We start from the raw sequence: 24,795 nt of genomic DNA on the forward strand, positions 1-24,795 counted from the left end.
ATATCCTTCTCGTTGCCCCAGCAACAGAAGTGTATCCCATGAATGTTTCCTTCACGAGTGAAAAACGTCTATGACGATTATGTCAATGATACAGACTCAAAATAAAAGCCTTAAAGGTTACCTGTGTGAAAGGACCAAAAAATACTAAAATACTTATTATTTATGAATATAAATTTTCAGGGTGTTCCCCGAAGGCACCAACCAGGTAGCGGACATAGCGCCCATCTTTGATCGTATGCTGTTCTTCTGGTCAGACCGGCGGAACCCACACGAGGTCCAGCCCGCATATAGCACGAGGTAATTTATATTACTTATTTGGACGAGTTTCACGCATAATTGGGAGGCAAAGGATTTCTAAATGTGTTCTATGAATACATTCGTAATATTCAATTTTATGTTGTTACAGATATGCGATCACATTGTGGTACTTCGACGCGCAGGAGCGGGAAGAAGCGCTCAGACACTTTAGTAAGTTTTAATTCTTCCCTACTCTCTTACTCTTTAGCAGTAGCTGCCGTCCAAAATTTTCACTTTATATGACATTTTTACTACATATATTTTTGGAAATTAAAAAGGAGAGAATGCACAAAATTAAATATTTTAATACCTACTGTAATAAGATGTAATAATAATTCATATTGTTGTCACTGGTTTATTTTCAGCTAATTGTTAGTTTATATTTAGGTTTAGCTCCTAATTTAAGTGACTGTTAGCAATTAATACAATCTAGGTGCAGTATTTAAGAATACTTTAATTGTTTCATAATAAATAAATAAAGTTTATACACCAGATCTCTGAATTATTATTATCATTTAGCCACAAGAGGTCCAGTGTTGGACACTGGGCTCCCCCATATATAAGAGGACCGGTTGGTAATGAATGCATCCAGCGTCTTCCGACGACCTGGATAAGCTCGTGTGTGTGTCCACATTGTGGGTGGACGCCGTACGCTAGCGTTAGCCGGACCGTGGTCTCTACTCCTGAACCTTACCACCCATCTGTGATTATCAATAACTAACAAGTGTTTCATTGCAGAGGAGCGTGGCCAACCGTCGTCGAGCAAGTGACGTCGGCCGCGGACTGCGTCACGGCACCGACCGCTGAGCTCCTACCAAGCAATAGTTTTGTAAGCGACGTGCACCGCGCTGTTACTTCCCGGCAAGATGCGTCACTTCATACAATAAATCTTTAACTAAATCTTTCCTATTCTATCTAGCTCTTTATTTTCCTCTGTAAATAAGCCACTCGTGTCTTGCCGGCAAGCGACAGCGTCAAGTTTTACCACACGACGGACCGAGTCATTTGTGGTCCGGGCATCGGCGCAATGTTGGCGGAGGTCATTTCACAGTCTCCGAGCAATAAAATGTAAAACCGTTGTTACAGTTTTATTCAAGAAATGCCATTTTTGGCGCCTTTAAATTTTTTTTAAGTCTGATAAGTTATTTAAACAATAAAATTATATTTTTCGTGTATATTCTGATACAATTATGTCATCAAATCATTATTATTGTTTAATTAATAATTGAAATATTTTAAGAAAAACGATTTGACCTCCAAAAATATTAATTCTTTGTTATGACATAATTATAATAATTATTTCAATTCAATTATAATATTTATAAAAAATAGTTATATATGGGATTATTTTGTTTCTCAAATGGGATTTTTACTTGTAATTTTATTTCTCGTAGACTGCCATCTTTGAGGTTTTTTAATATAGTAATATGAATATCTTTCTTTTATTGAAGTTAAACAAGTCATCTATTTATGGAACATAAATTTGATGATACTTTTCAAGAAAACATGTCAAAGATTTAGTCCTTGACCTTCGCTTCCATTGCTGGTGTCCTCAGTTGTGCGTAGAAAATATATTAGTTATATAATTAGTAAGTAAGTTTGTTCAATTTTATGAGTGCGTTTTCAAACGTAACCGAAAGTATTATATCTTGGTGTCCACCTTTATTATTTTAAATAATTTTTTATTGATCAATGTGATGTTTATATTGTCAAAATTTTATTGTTTGAGCAATATAAAAATTCGCAACCACATATTAATTTGACGTGAAATTATAATTTTTATATATTTATATTAATTCGGCAAAAGATGGTTTTTTTTTTAAAACTGTTGCACCTTAATTATCCGGGCCTTCTTTTAATTTATTTTTTTATGTTTATAATTACCTTTACAATTTACAAAAGGTAAAATCTGAATTGTTAAAGCGATATCCAAACTACTCACGAATTAAAATATTTTAAGATATTTCTTATGGTGGGTAGATGTAAAATATTTATATTTAAAATCTTTGTGACATTAGCAAGCAGATGATAGTTTAAGACTGAATTCAATAATAGTGCGTGGAGCATTATGGACGTGTATAGTTCTATTTATTGATATGTTTAGTCACACGCAACGATTTTTTGTATATAAAATTAACACATTAATAAATTATGGAGGTTCTTCGGAGACGCTTTTAATTCTGAACATCCCAAATTATGAATTTCTCGTTTTCGATGTTTCATACATATATAATGACATGAACAAAAATGTATCCATAATTTACATATGTGTTATCTACATTTTAATATTTAAATAATGGATAATATTAACTCTGTAAATATCACAATATATCATGTAACAAGACACTACGGAAATATTATAGAAATTAACTTGCATGCATTGCAAGTGATAGTATTGAATTTTATACAACATTAGATAGTTTGTTAATAAATTCATTTCCTATAGTAATTGGTGTGTACGTTTGTGTGTGTGAGCGTTGAAAGCGACGAGTTATTTTTGTGATGTTACTTGTTATTTAAGCACATCTATCTCTTTTGGACAAATTCAAGATTTAGCAAACGAAAATCGACATGTGAAACATCAGCTGTCCGCTGTTGTAAGTGTACACAATTATAATTTTATTTACATGGTTATAAACGTTTTTATTTAATTATATTCTATTAAGCGGAAATACTATTGATGGAGGAAGAATTGAGGAAAATTACTTGTAATAATGAGTTTGAAATAAAACACATTTTAAGAAGAAAAATTGTTATTGGTGCAAACAGCTGATAATAAATTTTTATTTTGATACATACTTTTTATTCAACCATTGAGTCGACAAAATTATTGCAACATGATCCTAGTGTCAAATACGTTTGAAATATTTCTGAATAACTATTTTAAATAGTCTTCACTCTTCTAACAAACACGTAAAGGGCCATTACAGTAATTGTTGGCTGATACAAGAAACTAAATAATAAAAAATTACCATATTAATTTATTTTAGAAGAACATATTAATTAAAAAAATATTTAAATACAATAAATTAATAAATAAATACAATTAAAAGTAAAATAAACACTGGACTAGATTTTAAATTTAAAGTTTTTTTTAAATAAAGCATTATACAAATTAAATAATATACGATCTTTATTTTATTTTCGTATACAAGTTTCTAACTTGTATGATTGACTTGATGATTTGGTGTTTCGATGAGATTTTAGAGCGAGGTCTAAACCGCAAGCCTAAATCGAAAAGAGAATTCCACTTCAATGAAGCTGTTTTATGAGAAAAGGCTAGCGGCATCGAACATCAGCTTAATGATGAATTACCATTATCACCTGAAGGATCCACGGAGATGAATGGAAGATAAATGAATATGAAGAATGCAAGATAGATGGCTACGTCGAGATTTCTCTATCAGATCTAATGAGAATATCCCTACACGAAACTGATATAGCCCAGCGGATTGACGGTTGAAGTGGCAGTGGCAGTAGGTAGGCGACAAAGCGCGCAGAACAGATGGCCGCTGAGGTCTTAAAATTCTGGACTGGAGCATTAGATTACGTAATCAATCGTGATAATCCACTGCGGGTCCACCAGGCTTCAATTAATACAAAATAAGAAAAATAGCAGACATGTGTCTTGATCTATTTCTTCGCAGGCTTCTTCTTCTTGGCGACCTTGTAAGGACCGAGAGCGAGCCGCACCAGCAGCCCGCGCCACCAGGCCTGCACGATCACGGCCGCCTTGAACATTTTCTCGCGGTACAGGCGCGCGGCCTCACGGTCCTCTTTGAACTTTATCCAGTCTTTAATAAGAGTTGCGTGCTTCTCGATCTGTAGACAAAATTATGTAAAACGCACATTTAACTATTGATTGGAGATCATTACAGTGCTTACACTCGCTTAGAGTGCATATAATATATTACCGAAGGAAATTTCTTTGAGACAAAAAGAAATGTTTATTCTTTCGCATAGGCTTTGTTATGAACCTTTCAAATGTTAAGATATTAATAAATGTACAATTAAATATATATTTATATAGTGTTTTTGGTCCTAATTTTCTTCATATGCAGTGACTGCCTGGTTCGAAATTTATACAAACCAGGCAATGGCGTGGTTCAAAATGTGATTCAATCAAAAAGAATCCGACAAGAAATCCAATCTTTACTCTTTATTGCCTATTTTACAATTTTTCATGTCATAAATCTTCTATTCGTATCGTGAAAATCAAAATGTTTAATATTATACAATCTTCAATATTATATACTTTATTAATATAATTTTCCTTAACATGAGCTTTATTAAATTTCTTGAATAAATGTAAAATTGCTTCAGGAACTTTATTACAGATGCTTCTATCTTGTCTCAGAACGAACGAATCAACTTAATGTAAACGATAATATATATGCCTATGTTGATATAAATATTTAATATCAACATAGGCAAGCAATTTGGTTCACAGCTAGGAATGCACACGTATCTTGTTCATTAAATCGACTAGATTTATATATGAGAAAAAAAATTAAAAAAAATTCAACACAAGATGAATTTTAACAGCATAAGTTAATTATCACTGTAAGCTCCTTTGGTTAAATTAAATAAATTAAATAATGGTATACGGTATTCCACGGCATGTACATTGTAATACACTTAACAATATATACAAACGAGACCTAGTAGTCTAAGTTCGCGGCATGAGGGGCCGAGTTGAACTGACGATCGGCAAAATGCAGAGTAACTTCCTTTTTGCACGACTAATATAGAAACTATCTGTTCTCCGTGCAATAACGACTACGGTACTTGGTTTCCAACATCTGGCAACATTCCTAAGATATTTAGGAATAGAGAACCTTAAGCACATCCCTATAGTAAATGAAATAAAAGACTTGTGTGCATGGTTGTTATTGATAAAGTTTTATGGCTACCTTTACACCTGTAGGAATAGTAAGCGCTCTCACGATCGTGTGACGACCTTTTTACACTAGCTGTCACTTGAAGTCAGTCGTCCGACAACAAGGCATATATTCTCTCTTTAGTATATGGTCGGGATTCACGGGCTAACAATTGCACAATAAACATACGTATGTTCAATTGTGACAGCTAAAGATTCATAGTAAAATATGACCGACACCTAAATATCTACATCCTATTCGCCTTGTAGAAACCGCCTACTTTTCTCGACAGAGATTTGTCCTCTAAAAATGAACATCAAAATGTTAAGAAATTGAATCCTACCGTCTCTTCGAGTTCTATCCTTTTCTCCAGGGTGTTCTCATAATCCGATCTTTTGATTTGAATCTTAAGGTCTATCCCCTCCATATCCTTGTCGTACTTGTTCATCCAACTTTCAACCTTCTCCAATGTTTCCTGTTAAGTTAAATTGTATGTTCATTTGGTCGTTTAAATAATCTATTAGGCCAATGATAAGCGATCAAGTCAAAGTTCGGCCTTCTCTGATTTACATTACCAATACTTTATAAAGCATTAACGCTGTGAGAAATGGCGACAGAAATTCTAGCAACACTGCTTTCTAAAATGATTGTGGTTTGGTGACTCCTGTGATAAACGAGCCGATATCGATTCCGACCACTGATAAAGGAACTATAAATGAGCCTCTTTAAAGCATTTACACCGAATACCAATCACCCTGTGCGTAAAAATTACATTTAAAGTAGTACAGTGACTATGCTATAGATGTGTTGACAGTTTCATACGTTAATGATAATGTTATTGAGCAGCTCAAACTCCGTGTGAACGCGCTGCTCGTAGTCGAGGCGTCGCTTGTAGGCCTCGATGACGGTGTTGGGCGGGCGCTCGTCGTCGGCGATGGTCTGCTGGTGTTGCTCTGAGCGAGCACGCTCCCAGTTCCCGATGTACCGGGACTGGATCTCCGCGTTCAAAGCCGCGTCCTGTAACCCATCGTAGCTTCACAGTTGTATGGCGAACGACTGGAAGCCTATGTATATACATTATCATCATATTAGCTGATAGACGCCCATTGTAAGGCATAGGTCCCCTGCAAAGATATCTACAATAACTGGTCTTACGCTACCCATATCCAGGGATTTTCTGCGACCTTGTTACTTACCAAGGGAGGCATAACCATTACCACTAATACCAGGAAGAGTTGTTTTAAACAAATAGTAATATCCTTATTGCATTACTTTTAATGAATTCCTTTAAATTACTAGTATTCTTAGAAAAATGATATGGGTCGTAGTTCACTACTTTATTGTCCAATATCATTATTATTACGCATGAAACATATACATTTAAATCTTAGCAACATGGCTTGGTGATAGTTAAAGTAAAATTAATGGAGAAAAAAAATATCGATATTTGTTACGTGTTCATCTTTGCTGTTACCTCAACTTGTGTCTTCAGTCTCACAATCACCAAGTCGGTGTCGTAAGTCACTGTTTTCGCGTGGACACGCTGCTGCCGAATTTGTCTGTTCAAGTCTCGGCGGATTCTGGAATAATTAAAATAACTTAATATTCATAAAGACCATCTTAAGACCAAGCATTCTGTATCTAAATATATCGTTAGTAAGACTATGTTTGTATTTTTCTTTGTACTGATCGCATTTTTATTACTTAATGTAGGTGAAACACTACAGTAGAACACAAACTTCGGACAGCGCTGATAGATGGCGTTAGTAGAAAGTTGTCTAGCGCTTTGGTTTGACACGAGTCGTCCCATAAAAGAGCACCGCCAGGTCTAATCAGGATTCCTTAGAATTAACCATAACTATTAACTTACATATATATTAAATATATACTCATTTTGATGTTTTACTTGAAATTATAACATATAACAACAGTAATTTTTTAAAAAGAGATTGATCCATCTGGAAATAAACTATATTAGTATAAAAATAAATTCTTTTTATCTAGGTCACTAATACTTTAAAAACTTTATATTGCAAAGTACTAGGATAGGTTTAGATTAATGGAAAAATAGGAAATTGTGCGGAAACTTTACAAGTATAACTATTGAAATTATGCATTTGACAGTTCACTTTGAAATTCGTGCGTTCGACATGCGTTCATGCGCTGAAAACTAACATTATTCTTTAACAGCTGCATCGGTTAGTGTTTATCGATCACAAAATGTATTTATTTCGCCTTTGATCAATAAATAAGAATCATAAATGAGAATTGAAATATTTAACTTTGTTTTACAGATTGTTGGGACAGCCAGTAAAAAATAAAAATAAAGTTTTGCTGGTGACTTAACCTACAATAAAATTGAAATTGGACTAACGTTCGGTTCCTAGCCTCGTCTTCTAACAGCGTGTAATAATATTCTATGAACTCGACCATCTCCGCCGACCGATCTAGAAGTGAGTGGTAATTCTTTTTCAGCGTCAAGTCAGAGTACGTCGCCGTGAGTACATCGAGTAGAAGCTTTCTAAAAAGTGGTTAATTCTTAAGTAATTTATTAAGCTACGTAAATACTAAAATTTACTCGCCGAAAACCTCGACCTTCTGAGATTTCAAGTCGCTATTCATTTTTTATTTGAATTGACCCCTTTTCTTTTAATTACGTTTTAATAAGATACAAGAACTCGAAGATAAAAATTCGAAGTAAAGATACCAAAAATGCAATAACCAAAACCTACCAAACAATTAGTTTTTGTTATCTTTTCTTTTTTAGAGAAATCTTTTATATTAATAGCATCTAATAGTGACAACATTATAAAGATAATAACTAACTGTTTTACTACATGAATAAAGAGAGAAAGATAAGTACTTTATTGGTACAAAAATTTGCCATTAAGCCTATTCTGGAATTTTTACAATTACATTTTTAATAGGCATATAGGAGCAACATTACGTCATCGTCACCGGCGCATCGAAAAGGACAATTCCACAGAAATGTAATTCTTTATTTACATACGTATGAACACGGGCGAAGCTTTAATTAATATATACACTCCTACTTCGGAATTGTGTTGTTATTACCTCAAGACATGATGGCTCTAGAATCCCTCAGATATATAATACATATTAGAGCAAACATTATAAAGGCATGCATCAATCTGCCTATAATTTATATAGTTGGTACAATGAAATTTCAAAATGCAAATAGGACCTTCGTCAAATAGTACAACTATTTACAGTGTAACAAATCTGAAGGAGGTCCAGTTGTGACAAAAATTATGTAATTTAGCATTCGCTAAGCAAATATAATATCACAATGTTATAGTGATAACGGCTGCTCACGATATAATGTACTATGTATATTACAAGTCCTCGACTATGTTGGTGTTAAAAAAATTGTAAATACCGATGAGTGATTGCTTGCGTATACAGATCAAATTGAAAATAAGATTATCTTCTTTAGTATGCTTATGTACATTTATTTTAAAAATGAATTATTATATTGTAAAGAAAATAAATAGGTAGATCTACAAAAGAACCAAAGTCACGGATATAGCTGGAAGAATTGCTTGTCAGAAGTTGCAGTAGGCGTAGCAACGTCGCTCGTGCAACGGCCATTGGGGCAAATAGATTCTCAAGGTGTCGACCACGAGGAAGTAGACGCGGCGCGGATAGTCCAGGCCCCGCAACCGATGGGTCGACGACATAGTCAAGGTCACGGGATTGCGCTGGATGCGGGCGCAAGACCATAACTCTATGGACCTCCGGGGGAAGCCTATACTTATCAGTCAGCGTCTTTCGGATGATATAATGATGATGATGTAATAAAAACACCGTTAAGCTAACCTATCCGCTTCGAGCTTATCCAGCTTATACTGTTCACGGCCCAGGTCTCGTGGGTTGATTTTTCCCAGAGGGTCCACATACTTCGCCGGGGGAACGGAAAACTTTATTGCTAACAGATCGTCCATGTCAGCCATTGCTTTCGTAACACGAAGCGCGTTGTTGCATTCCGCTAAATTATATATAGTTTCTTAGTAAATGACATAAAAAAATATGTTTGTTACATAATTTTTTACAATTCGCCTCTAATTCAATGAAAGCCAATTAGATGGATACAATCCCGGGGATTGTTTAGTGGGGGATTGAATCCCCACTAAACAATATTACTGTATTGTTTTGCAGAGTGCGCCAAAAATAGTAGTTTGGCTAATGTCGTTTTATTACACCATCATGTCTGATGATGGCAAGTGTAAATATTTAAACATGCGCAAAAATTTAACTTTCAAATCTCTCAAAAGCGTCACAATCAAATAATAAGGTGATCGAAAAATCAATCAATGTTATGTGTCAAAACTATCGTATTCAAATGTATATAAACGGAATACATTTTAATAATTAAATGAAAAAAACTACAACTTTTATTAAAAAGTTTTTTAAAATTACATCAATACATAAAATTCCATTAGCGTTTACAGGAGAAATAAAAGTTGCTAATTTTTATTTCGATAATATCCGAAATTACAATAAAACACACTGGTTTATAAAACCTTTTAACTGGATAAATCCTTTGAACTGGTGTTCAATTTTAAGACAGTGTTGAAAGTTTTGGGGCAAAAAAGAAAGGTAATTTATGCTGCTACGGAATTATTTGGAGCTTTTTAAAATTTGAGATTGTTAATGCGCACAATTTAACAGTAGTTTTGCGATGTTGTTTTTAGCGACGTAATAGTTAAGACCAAACATTTTTTAAACTTTATTAAATTGGTTACATAAATAATTTCTGTTTGAACTGCAGTTACTCGTATGACGATTTTAATATTTATTTATTAGAACACCACCAGCCAATATACATTAATTAATAGCTAATAAAACTCGTTGCCATTTACAAGTTTTCACATAAAGTTATGTATAAGTAATTTATTTTACTTATAATCAATTGCATATTGTATACAAGTGTTTTATTGTAATTAATAGTATGAGAAGATTAGTAACCATTATTGTGCTTTTGTAAAAAAAACAGGTCGACTTCGAATTCATGGGATAAAGATTTGACAGGGAGGAGAGGCTGTTAAAACATATGCGTTAATTAGAGTAACTGTCCTATTTAACTTGTTTGGATAAACTAATGCGATAAAATTCCCATTTCCTTTTGTGGTTTCAATTATCATTATAATAACAAAGAAAACGAGGGCGTTACTACGCAACCCCGGTCTTATGTATTGAACATTCAAAACAGTATTCCTTACCTAAAATCCTCATGGTAGTGATAGCATCTTCCAGGACAGTTGCAAACAAACATGCCATTAAAAATGGTAACCTAGAATAATGATTTTATTATAATTATCAAAAAGTGAATATTCGCGAAAAAAGGATTTAACCTAAAGAATGCAGAAAGCTTGAAAATTTGGTGATGCTTACCGATATGTGATATATGACTTTAAAGGACATGACGTTCAAGACTTCAAACAAACGAAATCCAAACCATGGGCAGTTACTAGGGTTTAGCGAGTCCCGGACAAAACAAAATTAAGCGCCCTTTCATACAAGAATACAAAAATTTGCTTCTTGAATTACTTTTAGGCGATTAAAACTAATGTAAAAAACAGGCAAGAAGGATGTCATAAAAAAACAATAATATTTATTTATAATATTTAAAAAAAATATGAATGGTAGAGTGCCTCCCAATATTTTATATTACTGACAGTCACCAGACTTGTCCGTCACTTTCACCGGCCCGCACAACTCAAAAGGATAAAAAGTATTTTTCACATTGTGATTAGTAGATCAAATTGAACAGCTAACAGCCTTGTAAAATGCCAAACCTTTAATGTCAATCCAATTGTGGTACATTTTTAAGCAAAAATTTAAAAGGCACAGCGCGTAATTTTAAACATTACTTTTGTCTTATTAATACCTAATCTATGCGAATAATACATTTTTAATGGCTACAGCGACCTCTAGTTTAAAAAAAGTAGTACTTATGAAATCTTTAACGTTTTATACAGATGTCGCGATGGTATCTCCATGGACGAATTCTTGCAAGATATGTTTATTACTAGCTAGACTATATTGTAGTTTTAAGTTACGTTGTAAATTATCGTAACATTTATTGATCTTACTCATCAGAATTTTTATTCAAATTTTCTTGGCTCTCACCATCCTAAAATCACAAAAACATTTAAATTAAAGGATATTAATTCAAATCTCTTTTGGAAGTGTAAACAAAAATGTTATTTATGCCTGTGTGTACAGATTTTGCCAAAAATTAAACATTCTTAGGAAATCTAAGCGATAATTAAAAATCTTTCAGATGGATTGCTATAATGTAATGAAATATATTACATACCTCTCCAATTTTATTTGTTCCAATTTGACTATGTACTTTTATAGAGATTTTTTGCTCATTGTTTAGATCCCAAGCTTCAGTATCGCTACTTGCATTTTTTCTACGATATGGATACATCGTTACAAGCTATATCAAAGATTTTTAAATTATTATAACACCATGATCTTTTTTATTATTTTATTCAATAAAACAGTTATTGATTAAAAGGTGTTCAATCCGAATTTTTAAACTATCTATAACAAGATAATTAATAAAGTTTAACATTTATTTGACAACATGTTTTTAAAATATAATGATTTAATACCAGTGTTAAATCGTAAAATTAATATACTGCGTACATTATCAAATAGGAAGACATTCTGTTTATTTATAACTGTATAAAATATTTAAAGTAATTCTCATTAATTCACATTTATTCGTAGATTTAAATATACTGTCGCCTCTTTTTATCATCTTCCATCATTGATGTTCTTTACTTTCATTTGATATTTGTGTATTCTTGTTAATCGATCACCTGTTTCTATCGATTTTAGTTTACATCACTGTTTCTAGCAATGCAAACGTCAATGGTGTCACGTGACACGTTCGCCCAATCAAAGAGCAGTTTTGATTTACGAAAACTAACTTCATGGAAGTAGCATTAAGTTGTATTTTAGGCTTTGTTTACTAGTTTTATTATGCCTGAAAAAGAAAAGGTGAGTTTAGAAACATAGTGAGCGACTTAGCATTTATTCGAAAACATAACATAGTAAATAGTGGTGGAATAGAAATAATAACATACGCGTTCGGCATCTGCGATACGCTTCACTCATAAACTTATGCTATGGCATGCCGTGTCAGTTCGGTTATGGTATGTGTTTCTGCATAATTTACGCGTGTAAAGTCGTTGTTAAATCGTGAACCGCGTTAAATATTGGTGGTGTGAAAGTTTTAGTGAGAAATACTTTTTCACAGGAGGCGATGAAGACTAAAATAGATAAAAACAAAAACGGCGATAGCGACACTGAGGTAAGTTGTTTATAATTGAAAATTATTCTTTTATTTTTTTTAGATTAACGTCTGCGGATGTTTAGCATAACATGTTATGTAAAAAACCCCATATCGTAAAATTTTTAACGGCTCTCATACTTGACAGTTGATGCGAGACAATCACCATATATTTTATAATAAATTACATTCCGTACAGTTCCAGCGAAGTTTCAAATATTGCAATAAATTAATCTTTTAATAATAATTGTTTTTATTTTCGCGATATTTATTATTACATATACTAAATTCAAATTTGCTCAACAGAGATATGTGATATCTTCTTAAATTAATTAGAATAAAACTTCGTTTAAGAATTAGCCGAAAATTTAGTATAAACTAATGCTAATGCTCTTTAAATAATCCATATAAAAGGAAAATAGTACATTTTCCTTTTATATAATTACTTATATAAAATTACAATTCAGTAATAATATTTACCTGAAAGTGTGTTATAATTAGATTTTACATAAATATATTATATTTCTCTTAACATTGGTGGCCTGTTATTATTTTTTCCATTTTATATTATGAAAATGAGCTAGCTCAGCTATTCTATTTCTATATATACTTTATTATTTAGGTTACTGCTTATTTTCCCTGTTCCCAACACTTGTCTAAATTTCTTAATAAAAAAAGTAGTATGTAAAAAATAACAAGCAGTGGTTGTCCTATTAATTTGATTAATAGAATAGTCATCTTTAATAATAAATTCAAATTATAAAAAGTACACAGGATTTTATTCGCACATCTAAACAAATTTGTGTAATTAGACCAACAGTGTACTTTATTTATAAGTGCTTTATCTAAGTTCTTAAAATTTTATCTATCTATGTACCTATTACATTTAATTTCATTAAGAATTAATGCAATTTTTCATTGTTCATATGTAAACATAATTTGTATAAGCATAAAGGCTTATTGTACTTAACTAGCAATGTAGACCATTTCTATGTAATAAACAGAAATTGGATATTAGAACATTTTAATTATGAAATTGTATGTATAAATAATTATGTTTAGGTGCTGGCTAACAGGTAACATGTATTAGTATCAAAAATTTTACCTTTAAATGGTTATTATTGTAGGCATTTAGAAACTGGAAAGATTTTGAGATAGATATATGATTTTTCAAATGTTGGTTGCCTAATAAACTTTATGATTTTTTCTGATAACCACCAGATTTTTTAAAAAAAATTCTGAGAGTTCTAAAAATTCTTGTTTTAAATAAAAAAAATTGCAAAATATGCATTCTATTACCATAGACAAATTATCATGATGGTATAACTAAACATTATTTAACATTATTAAATTGAATTTTGTATGAAGAATTATTAAAAAATATTATGCACAACATAGGTATAAAACTTTAAAATATATACCTATTTATAACACATTCATAATTAATGACCATAGTACAAGCCTAGATCTCCGTTCAGAGTCATGTTTTTGCTACAGGTGCTCTAACAATTCTCTATTATTTCTTAGTTTTGGTAAAAAGTAGGCCGCAGATGTATTTTTTATATCTATTGTGGTTTTTATATACCTATTCTTATTATGTTACTAGATAGTGTCTCAATAAATAATGGCTTATGATGCAGCTTACTTGAGTTTAATATTTCCAGATCTTCCCCAATGCAATATTATTTCATTAAAATGCTCTTTTTTCACACAATAAACTGTAATTTTTTATACATATTTTCTATAATTAAATTCATATGGTTGATTGTTTTTTTAATAAATTTGTGGTAATTATGTTTATTTTTAAACTTATTAAGAGCTTAGGATAAATAGTTTAAGAAATAAAACAAAGTGCCTTTTTATATAACAATGTTTCGAATATTTGCACATATTTAATTGGATGACTAAAATTATATATAATATTTTGTGATTAATTGTGTTAAAAATTGCATTTGACATATTTATCGATTAGCATTACAGGAAAAAATCGACTTTATTTTTCTTCAAACACAATATTTAGTAACGCGTAATTGCCGATGTATATTTAATTGCGTTTCGTATGCATTTAATCGTAAAAAAAGTCTTTAGATAATGAACCTTAAGTCTTTGTCATAGTGCGTATCATTATCGAGGTGTCAATAATATAAAGTTTAGTTAGTAAACATGCTTTTGGCACTTCTATTTGAGTCAGACAAAACGGCGGTAGCGACGCGACGCGTGCGTTTTAACGCGGCGCTCTTAGAAAACGTTTTATTATTACATTTGATAAATATTTCATTTATCCTAAATTCGTTCGTTGTGTTTTATTTTTAACACAGTGGGTGTGCGGTATGCATATGTGAAGTGTAGTTTTCTTGTGTATTAAGTTTTATTAAAACTAGAGTTTCTGGACACTACCATACAGAAGTATTATTAATACATTTGACGCTACGTTATACGGGAAATGTTTAAGGTTTTTACCCCTCACTCTTAGGTTTGTATCGCCAAATTTCTAGTGACAAATAACAAGTTCAACGTACTTCGACAACATGTTGTTTCCTGTAAAATTGTTTGTCAACAAATTTTTTTAACACAGATTAAATGTTACTTAGGATGCTGAGTATGAGCTAAGTGCGTATTACGTAGTTTTTATCAAAGACCATAAAACATAGATTAAATATAATGTTAAATGTAATTACTACGTCACGTTTTATTTTGAATCTAAACTATATTTGTACATGGAGATTAGTTATGGGTGTAAAGGCTTTAAAGGGATGAACGTGTACATCATTTATCAGCAAAAACTTTTGTTTTTGACCTATTTAAAATCACCATATATAATAAGTGATCATTCTGAAATATGTTACATTTTTTTATTGGAATGTGGTAAGCAAAATACATCTGGTTAAACAGTCTGTGTGGACAGATAGGACAGATAAACAATAATTAATTTTAATACGTAGTGATCCGAATTTAGAAAACGTGTTTATTTATATTAATTACGTCATTTATTATTTTTGTAACCATTGAATTTTGGAGTGTATTATACATTAATTTGATGCCAAATGAGCTATAAATTAAGCTTTTTACGCCTATAACCAATCATATGTATAGGTATAGAAGGCTATTCGTTGCATTTTGACGTACTTGTAAAATAGAATATAACAAAAAAAAGCAGTTCGATAGATAGAGGCAATAACGGTTGTTTAAAGTAAGTTTCAAGTTTCGCAGCATGGACAGCGAATGCAGAAATACGAGAAACAGATTATCAATGCTAATATGTTTTTTTTAATGTTGACAAAGACAGAAACGAATATTTAAGATTATCCTAACTAAACGTGGTATTTATATTCTCTTTTCTATATAATAATATTTGGGAATTGTATAGCAACAAATCTTTTTCAAGAGAATTTGAAGTGACATTTATGACCCGAAAATATTTTACGATTGTACATATTTGTACACAAAATGTTTGTCTATTTATAATTTTGGCATATCGGTAACGCCCATTAGAATAACAATAATTTATTAAGTTATTAGTGTCTCCTTAAATAACTTGTTAAATAAGCAAATGAAAACATTTTGCATAGAGTTATTTTTATATTAGAATCGCAAATGGAACTCAATTAGCAGTCCAGTGTAAATTGCGGCACTCCTCGGCTTACTCGCCTTTATAATTTAATTTCTAAGAAAACTTTTTTAGTAGAGTCGACTATATTAATGGGAATTAAAGAATTATTAAACATTCATTTGTAATTTGTTGAGTTTTTGTAAATAGGATTTTTTTCTCTAATGTTGCCATATTCCTTCCTCATTAACCTAACGTAAAATATCAACACATACAGGATGATTACTATAAGTATGCTTTTACATCTTTTTCATTGTACTAAACAAGTATATAAATTTAAAAAAAAACTCCGAAGTCTGCAAGTAGTTCTCGCTCTTAGTTTAATGCATAATGAACGACAAAACGAATGGCTTTATCCGGTCAAGTTTCGTCGAAAATTATTTTTACAGTCGATGTGTATCCCAGGAAGATGGAGCAATAGTGATCGGTTTCATTGTAATATAAACCTGTTGAGCCGTATGTTCAATGTGAAATAACTTTAATGTTCACAACAATGCAAAGTCTGAAAAAATTATGTTATGTGTTATGTATAATCGTATAATATCGTATATATCTTCTTTTATAGTCCACCTTGTTTTGTTTTTTGCTCATTAGCCACTATAAGACTCTCAAAAACTTCTAAGTGTAGGTACTTGCATAACGAGAAACCTCTCTTAACCTTTTTCTTTACTGGGTTTCGCACCAATAAATAGTTATAATAATAATAAGCTGCTAACAATGCATAGAACAGCGATCGGAATATATAATTATATTCACATTCCGTAGTAATATTCGTTATATGTGCCAAAATATATTCTACATTAGATTAATATATAAACGATGAGTTTTGCATAATTCATTTGTTCCAGCAAATGACGCCCACTGTCTTGCACTGCATGCTTCCAGTGACTTCCGATAACCTTCATTATGTCTTCGGTCTACCTAGTGGGCTGTTGCTGACAAATCATTTTATATAATTTATATAGCTAGTTGTCTAATAAGTCCTTTTTTTCCATTGTAATTGACATTTATTTTAATTTATAAATAAATTTGAGAGCGAATTTTGAAAGAGCTGATGTTGTTGATATTAAAAACGCACGAAGAGAGGAGGGATAGGCCCCTCTGGAGGGACCTTCATGAACCGTAATTATTCAATCGTGCGCATAATAAATATACTGCAAGGACCTTGAATGCGCTCATCAAAATAAATTTAAGTCGTTTATCTGCAGACGAAACTGCGTATACGAAACCAAGTTAATAAGAGGGGTTAATACGCTTTAGAATTTGCAGTACTGCGTTCTTTTTCATCACCTTGAGACATTGAATGACATTTATTCGTTGCACTTCGTGAAGAGATGTACATAAGATGTGAGAAGTGTACTGTTATTTCATAGGGGAGCTCAAAGTGTGCAATAGTATCCTTCACGCAACTACATTTCTAAATATCTGACAGTCCATAACAAATTCGGACAGGGATTTTGATGGACACTTTAAGAATATTTTAGTAGAACAATTGATTCTTCGGCTTCATTGCCATTTAAAAAAATATTCACAGTGTAATAGGATTTCTTTCCAAGTTTTTATTTATAAACTTCCTAAATTTATTGCATGGTGATAATTCAAAGGAAGACAGGAATTTATTGTAACAATACTAAGGCGCCCTTAAGAGAGTGACATAATTTATGACAACTGTCATTAATCCAATATTTAATGGCGAATAGGACCCTGTATAAATGACCTTTTACAAGAGAAAAAACACCAATCACTAATCCGTAAAGTACGAAACAAAATAAGAATACGTTGGTACCAGTAAATTGTGATTGGTCAGACAGTAACAGTTGTGTTCCAGTTCGGAATGTTGTAGTTAATGAAATTAGTGGTGTTATTGAATCGCATACGATGGTGATATGTACTATCAAATTAACATCTCGTGTTTACAATCATATACAGGATGATTGATAAAAATATAAAAGCTTTAAATTGGTGGATGTATAACTCGTATGTATACATCAATTTATGTACCGTGCACCCTATCCAAGAACCAAAGGTTAGAGAGATTGTAAATAGAGCAATGATAGTATAGACATAAAGGGCATTTTCAAAACCGATTACAACATTATAACATTAATTATTTTTTATTATCTGTCTCTGCATACTTTGCACTGTCAGAATTTATTGACCTGTTGCATTGCTAAAGAGTTTCAGGGAGATCACTATGCGATGTGATGGAATAAGCGTAAAAGATTTAGCGTAAATATCTATAACCAACATGTAAATAATAATAAAGGAAATTGGTTTAAGGATCGAACTCACAACACAGTCGTTACTGGACACTACGTTGACGATTTACGTTGCCGATACGATTTATGTTCTGGTATCGTGCGGTTTTCGTATTTGCCTTCGGTTTCTATTTGTGATTATGCAGTAACGTGTTTTGCGGAGATAGTGCGTCTGTCGCGACAGAGCTGTGTTTATTTTGTATGTCAGCGTATCAAGGCAACAACGATAGCATAGTACAGTCGCGTGCATGTAATTTATTTACAGTCGCACGCGGTAAATTATTTTTTTTACTATTATTATAATAAATCTTTATAATTTCTAAACAGCTCTACTCATCAGATCGTCGATTCAAAAGTGCGTCTAAATGCCAATTCAAATAAATGATTTTATTTCATTTGTATTTGTGTATGCGATTATACACAGTACGTGCCACCTGTAAAAACTTTTGTTAAGAAGCTAATTTGTTGTGATGTATTGTCCGTTGGGTATTTATATTAAAAAAAATTTTAAATAATTACGTACCTGGCATGTGGTCTAAAAATTTTAGCGAATTCGTTAAAATATTTTATAACGACCAGCGCTTTCTGTCACACTGGTTTCCGTGAACCTTTTCAACGTGGTCAGATTTGGGCAAAGGAATTTTATTGCAGTATACCAAAGCGTTGCAACACGGAGGATGCCGTGATATTGAACGTTGCTGTTATTTAAACTATTATAATCTAGACTATCGATGTTATATTTAACCCTTCTTTGCATGATTTTTACTATTTTTTTAAAATAAATCAGGGTGATGTAATTAATGCTCTAGATTAAAGGAAAAATATTAAAAAAAAATCCTAGTGTGAATAAAAATATGTATTATTTAAAAAACAATATGATGGAAATTTACATCATCATGCAGTTTCACATATTTAGCCCGGTACTAAATAAATAAAAAAAGTTGTTTACTTAGTCTTCTTTATTCTTAGTGATAATTAAAAAAACAATATTTTTTTTATTTAAGCACCAATTGACGACACATTTATTACACGAAATTGTAGAAAAGCCTTTACATTTGGGAAATTTGCACCGGGGTGACCCACCTACTTTTGGTCAATGTTCAGCACCATCTTTTCTTACGTCTTTTGGAGGTGGTGGAGCTGGAGAACCTTTTCTTTTTTTGATTGTAATTCTTCTTCTAGTACACTGGTACCAGGACGCCCTCTTTTAGCTGCTTTGGTGGTTCCTTTGTTGCATAGCACAAAGGACAATTCATTTCTGAATCGGCCACATTGTAAGCAGACTCTTTTTAGGTTCATCACTTTCTTGACCATTTTCTTTACAATCAATCCAAGAGTTTATAATAGCAAGATCAAATAGATGAAAAAAATACGCAAATGCCACTTTTTAGATCGCATTTTTATATGATTTCTGCCCAAAAAGCTATCCATGAGATCTACTCCTCCCATATGTTTATTGTATTCTTGGACAATAAACGGACAAGTAATATCAGTATGTATACCAGTATGATCTTGTGCTAGGAAATTTGATTACTGGCATGTATAATAATATACCAAAGAACTTATTCTGTAAATGATATAGATGAACTGGGATTACTCTGTTTTTTATATAAATTTGTCTCCTTTAGTAATGTTTTGATAAAATCTTCAGTGATAAAATGGTTAAAACATTGATATGGAGTTTCTAGGTGTGATAGACCACCTGAAGCAGCAGAACTCCCCAAGAAAGTAATTTTATCTGTGTCACACACCAGATTCCTTTTTTTCCAAATCAAGTTTCTTTTGTCAAATGGAAAACTGGATGAAGACTGCAAATTAGATGAATTTGATGTGTGAGAGGGTTCTTGATCGTCTGGTTTTACAAGAGGAGGTTCAACGTCAGCAGTTTCATCCACATCGTCATCATCATTCTCCTCCTGCAACACTTATAATTTCACCAGCATCATGGTTTTCATCATCGGAATCTTGGTCATTAAGACCATCTTCTGAGAGCCAACCGCCTTATAACTTACAAAGATAATCTGCAATATCTCTTTCATTCAAGTTTTCCCAAAAAACAACATAAAATAAACATTTACAAAAAAAAATTCCCATACATTACAAGTGAAGTTACTGCATAGTGATGTAAATTTCTATCACAACGTTTTGAGAAATTCATTTGTAGTGTTTTGATATAAATTGTACATGAAATAATAAAAAACATGAAAACAAACCTTTTTTCCACTCATTTTCATTTTTTATTGTATTTTATATCTCCGTTTATTTCCATAAAACAATTCAAAATCTCGCTCATTTCTTCCAGTCTCAACAAACAGCAGAATAACAAGTTCTAGCTCTGGTAATTCACAGTGACCTTTGCTATTTTTCGACAACCGCGTTTTGTTGTACGCAATAGTCGCTTAAAAAGTTGCGAGTAACAACAAATTTACGTTACAAGGGTTTTGAGTATCTATTTTTGTTGACTAAATGTTATGATGGAAATTTCCATCACCATGCAAAGAAGGGTTAAGTTCTGAAAGGTTTTTGTTATTTGGAGATTAGAATATAAAATAAGCGGTAATGACACGTACTTTGTGGTTATTATAAATAAATGTGACATTTTTCTTAGTTTACTCTATGCTTACCAATGTCACAATTAAAAGATCATATTATATTACTACAATAAGAAGAGAATTGTATATATTATTAGTTAGTACACCTACATTCCAATTACGATATATGATTACAATTATGATTTCTTTTTATATTTGTCTGGAAGGAATCCCTTTTAGCGATAACATCGCCTTTTTTGACTGGCAATATATATGTTAGTACTATTTTAATGTTCAGTCAATTTTTTTGCATACATCTCTTGTAAAAAGAAAGTGTATACATCTACGATTACCTGTCGACCGTCCAAGACATAAATTATAAACAATATCGATATTTTTATTTCACGGTATACATGCGGAAGGTGAGGAGGAGGATTTCGACGCTTTTGAGTCTATTGTATAAAAATTGGAGCCAACTTACTATCTTATCAGATAAATAAAGATTAACCCCATTTTAGACAAAACTCAATTGTTTGATAAAGGATTAAAACTCTTTATCCTTTGCGATAAGGAGTTCTTCTCGTTTTCATCTGTCCTTTGATCTTAAATCTTTCCCTTGTAGCCTTAATTGCTTTATTGTTTTCATATCTTCGCGCGGGTTATGCTTTTGCTTTAAGTCAAAAAATACTTTAAATTTGCCCTTAGAGAGACAAATCATGTACTGTTTTTTTGCCAGTGGATGCTGCCTCTAACGTCAACATACTATCGCTTATCTTTGTGCGACTGCCCGTTGGTATGTCTAGCTGCAATAGATTGTTGTGTACAACTCGGTGGCTCTCCCGTGAATTTCACTTCAAGCCTTTACTATAGTTACAGACGTTAAGGTAGATCAAGATTCTTTAGGCGGACGTCCCATGGAGTACTGGGGCAAGAGCTTCTGTAAGTTGAAGGTCTGGGCTGCCATTAGATACATGTTTAGCATTTAAATTTTTAAGGAGTTTTATAGGAAGTATTTTAATTTGTTTAAAGTACGTCAATGATGTTTAGTTAATTATTTTTAATTTGCAAGAATTATATTTTCTGTAGTTTTCAAGTACAAAAATTGAGCCTCTAAACTGGAACACAGGACCTATACAGAATTGAATACTTGTAGAATCGATTCGATAGGAAAAACTGGTCTCGTTAGAGAGGGACCTTAAAGAGACCGGTATTTACGTATCACGCCAGACTCTAATTATACTAAATAAAAGTGTTCGAGTTCCTTACAATATTTCGCCGCCCAGCGCTGACTCTTTTTGTGGTGATGTTATTACCCAGGCAATAGCAATGACGAAGTTGAGATTCTGCTCTTTTTGGGCGTCCTTGTGTCGGAATGCTAAATATATATTATTGACCAGTAATAGCTCGAGCCAAAGCCTCCTCAAGTCAGGCCCTTGAGGTTAGTTGCTCTACGGTGAATCCGCCGAAGCCGTTTAATAGTTAGAGATATATCGGTGAAATAGTAAAATGTAGTACTTTAAAAGAGATCTTACGCTAAGCGCCGTCGCCTGCGCCTGCGCCCTGCCACCTCGAAACCGCGGAATCTCTAAATGCAATTTGGGTAGCAGTGCGAGTCCGGCACAAAAAAACAAAAAGTAGAACCATGCGACGCGTTACTGCGTAGGCGGTATTTTACAAGATGTACGTAATGTACTATACCGTTTCATTTAAGAATAGAGGGTATTTCGTAACTTAAATTAAATGACGGAGTACTGCGTCTCAATCGTGCTGCGCTGATTTATTGGTTTTCACTTTCGTTATGTGGGCACCAATTTGTTTGTTTTCGTGTTAAGACATCTGGAGAATAATTAATACAAAGTAACGTAACGGGTGAAAGTGTATCGTGACTGATGGTTTTTTTATTTACTAATATTATATGAGACTACAAATTTTGTTTGGGGTCGCAGTTTAATTAATTCTATTAGTGTTGTAACATAAAATAACAAAAACAGATAATGCCATAATCCTTAATGGTTTTATACAGTTTTTTTTCCTAACAATTACTATGCCTTTAATTTCGTTTTTGTTATCAATTTAATTTAACAGCAGTGGTATCCCAACGGTAGAGGATTGATACTTATGATCGCAGATCTCGGGTACGATTTTCGAGATAATATCTTTGTGTATTGGTTATAAAGGATTGCCACTGCTCACTAAAAAAATTCCAGATGGGCAGCAGCGTTATCTACTATAATATCATACTGCGATCGCCTACCAGCTTGCTAAGCGAGGCGATTACGTCAGATACCGTTAGGATCAGGTCAAGTCTATGCCTTGTAGTGGGCATCTATTGCTAAAACGACGACGACGAATCAATTTAATGTATACTTGTAATTTATTCTTTACTATGATTGATAATTATTAAATAACACGAGGCTGAAACCGACCGGAATGATGACGCAAGCCCTCTACTATACCTGGAGGATATAGGAACTTAAGTTAAAGGATTTTACATTTCATAGTTAATTATAGGAGTAGGCTGTATTACAATCAAGATTTTAACGTACATTAATCTTCACAACGTCAGATCTGCGTTCATCTTATTGAGACAAGCAACCTGCAATACGGTAATGTTTATGCACTAGCCTTTGGCCCAATGAATTCTCGAGCTTAGATACTGTTGTAAAGTCTAAATTGCTTCAGCGCCATCTCAAATCCGGTAAAGCCTACGATTAAATAAATAGTATTTTTATTTATTTTTTCTCTATTATACATCAAAAGACGAGCAAAAAAGAGATTATAACAAAGGTCGTCTTTGCGTGTAAAAAATAATATATTGTTTTTCCTTTGTTTCACATGTGTATGAAGTGTACATGATAGACTTATTGTAAAAAAAAATATTTTATACTTTGGCTGTATCCTGGCTTGTGTATCCTAAAATTAATAAAAATGGCAATATCTTCCAGACAATCATTCGATGGAGTTAGTTGAAAGAGAAATATATAACTTAACTATGAATAAAAATAAATAGTTTTTGACAGCAAATAACACGGTTGGTTTATATTGTAATAAATTCATATTTATTCAAGAAAAATTCAAATGCGCGTGCAAGTACGGTTTAAGATATTTGGTTCATATCTTAATGCAATTTAAACATACATTTAATCGATAATTATATATGAATTTGACGTCAACGCCCCGCCCACCTGGCACGTACAACGCAAACAATTATGTAGTCTTAAATAAACTGGCACTAAAATACTTTGGACTATTTCAAAATAGACATCGAACAGATGTTTAGAGAAACTCTCTTGGGTTAGAAAAATAGAATATTTTTAAATATTGCAGCAAATGTGCGGACGCGCCGAAACGTGCGTTTAATTCACTTTTCATCTTTGTGCAGCAAGGCTTACGCTCCAAGTTGTAAACAGAACTGCATTTTACTAGAAATTGGATTATTTTCGATTTCCGCTTGACGTTGATTTATAGAAAAATTTTAAACAGGAGATTTGTTAGCTAATTTGTTATCAATTAATGTATGGTATGCCCGAACCAAAAATGAATGGTTTCGGAAATAATAAGTAACGTAATAATAACATAGTAAGAAAAATCGTTTCCAAAATTAGCATTACTACATAATAAAATTCTTGATTGCTTACTATTTGTCCGTGCAGACTTTATACTGGCAGAAATCATTGGCCTGTCACATTGCGATAGAAAAAAAAAAATAATGTAACGTATTTCAAAGTGACCACTTGTGTATACGATGGTTGGAAATAGGTTATTGCTTTAAATATTTTTGCTGATTAATGAGGTCTGCATTCACCTCTTTAAAACTTTTACACCTATATCCGATCACTGTTAATGTTTAAAATGAAACAACAATTTTACTAGAACTACATTATTCCCAAGA

The 24,795-nt window shown here is 32.4% G+C and overlaps 3 protein-coding genes across 4 annotated transcripts in view; 2 read left to right on the plus strand and 1 right to left on the minus strand.

Moving 5' to 3' along the window:
• The window catches only part of Hph (HIF prolyl hydroxylase), a 36,007-nt gene extending 32,918 nt beyond the window's left edge, over positions 1 to 3,089 (plus strand). The window contains exons 5-7 of the mRNA XM_068762776.1: positions 181 to 297; positions 407 to 468; positions 1,036 to 3,089. Of these exons, the coding sequence (XP_068618877.1) occupies positions 181 to 297; positions 407 to 468; positions 1,036 to 1,067 (211 nt within the window). The 3' untranslated portion in view covers positions 1,068 to 3,089. The remainder of the gene's footprint in view (positions 1 to 180; positions 298 to 406; positions 469 to 1,035) is intronic.
• Positions 3,090 to 3,930: 841 nt separating this feature from the next.
• Positions 3,931 to 10,433, minus strand: LOC137920060 (dynein regulatory complex protein 9). Its single transcript, XM_068763292.1, has 7 exons — positions 10,421 to 10,433; positions 9,018 to 9,186; positions 7,552 to 7,698; positions 6,652 to 6,757; positions 6,000 to 6,194; positions 5,521 to 5,652; positions 3,931 to 4,119 (listed from the first exon to the last, which is right to left on the minus strand). Exons 1-7 carry the CDS (start codon positions 10,431 to 10,433, stop codon positions 3,931 to 3,933), a joined length of 951 nt encoding a protein of 316 aa, XP_068619393.1.
• Positions 10,434 to 12,126: 1,693 nt separating this feature from the next.
• The window catches only part of LOC137920085 (serine/threonine-protein phosphatase 2A 56 kDa regulatory subunit gamma isoform-like), a 75,609-nt gene continuing 62,940 nt past the window's right edge, over positions 12,127 to 24,795 (plus strand). Inside the window, exons 1-2 of one of the 2 annotated variants that reach the window (XM_068763320.1) lie at positions 12,127 to 12,215; positions 12,475 to 12,528. In XM_068763320.1, the coding sequence (XP_068619421.1) occupies positions 12,198 to 12,215; positions 12,475 to 12,528 (72 nt within the window). In that variant the 5' untranslated portion in view covers positions 12,127 to 12,197. The other variant, XM_068763319.1, reaches the window with a different exon arrangement.

Source organism: Battus philenor, unplaced genomic scaffold, assembly GCF_028537555.1.
Source record: "Battus philenor isolate CCGP_79_NKW_IND1 unplaced genomic scaffold, ilBatPhil1.0.hap1 SCAF_17, whole genome shotgun sequence".
Classification (NCBI taxonomy): domain Eukaryota; kingdom Metazoa; phylum Arthropoda; class Insecta; order Lepidoptera; family Papilionidae; genus Battus; species Battus philenor.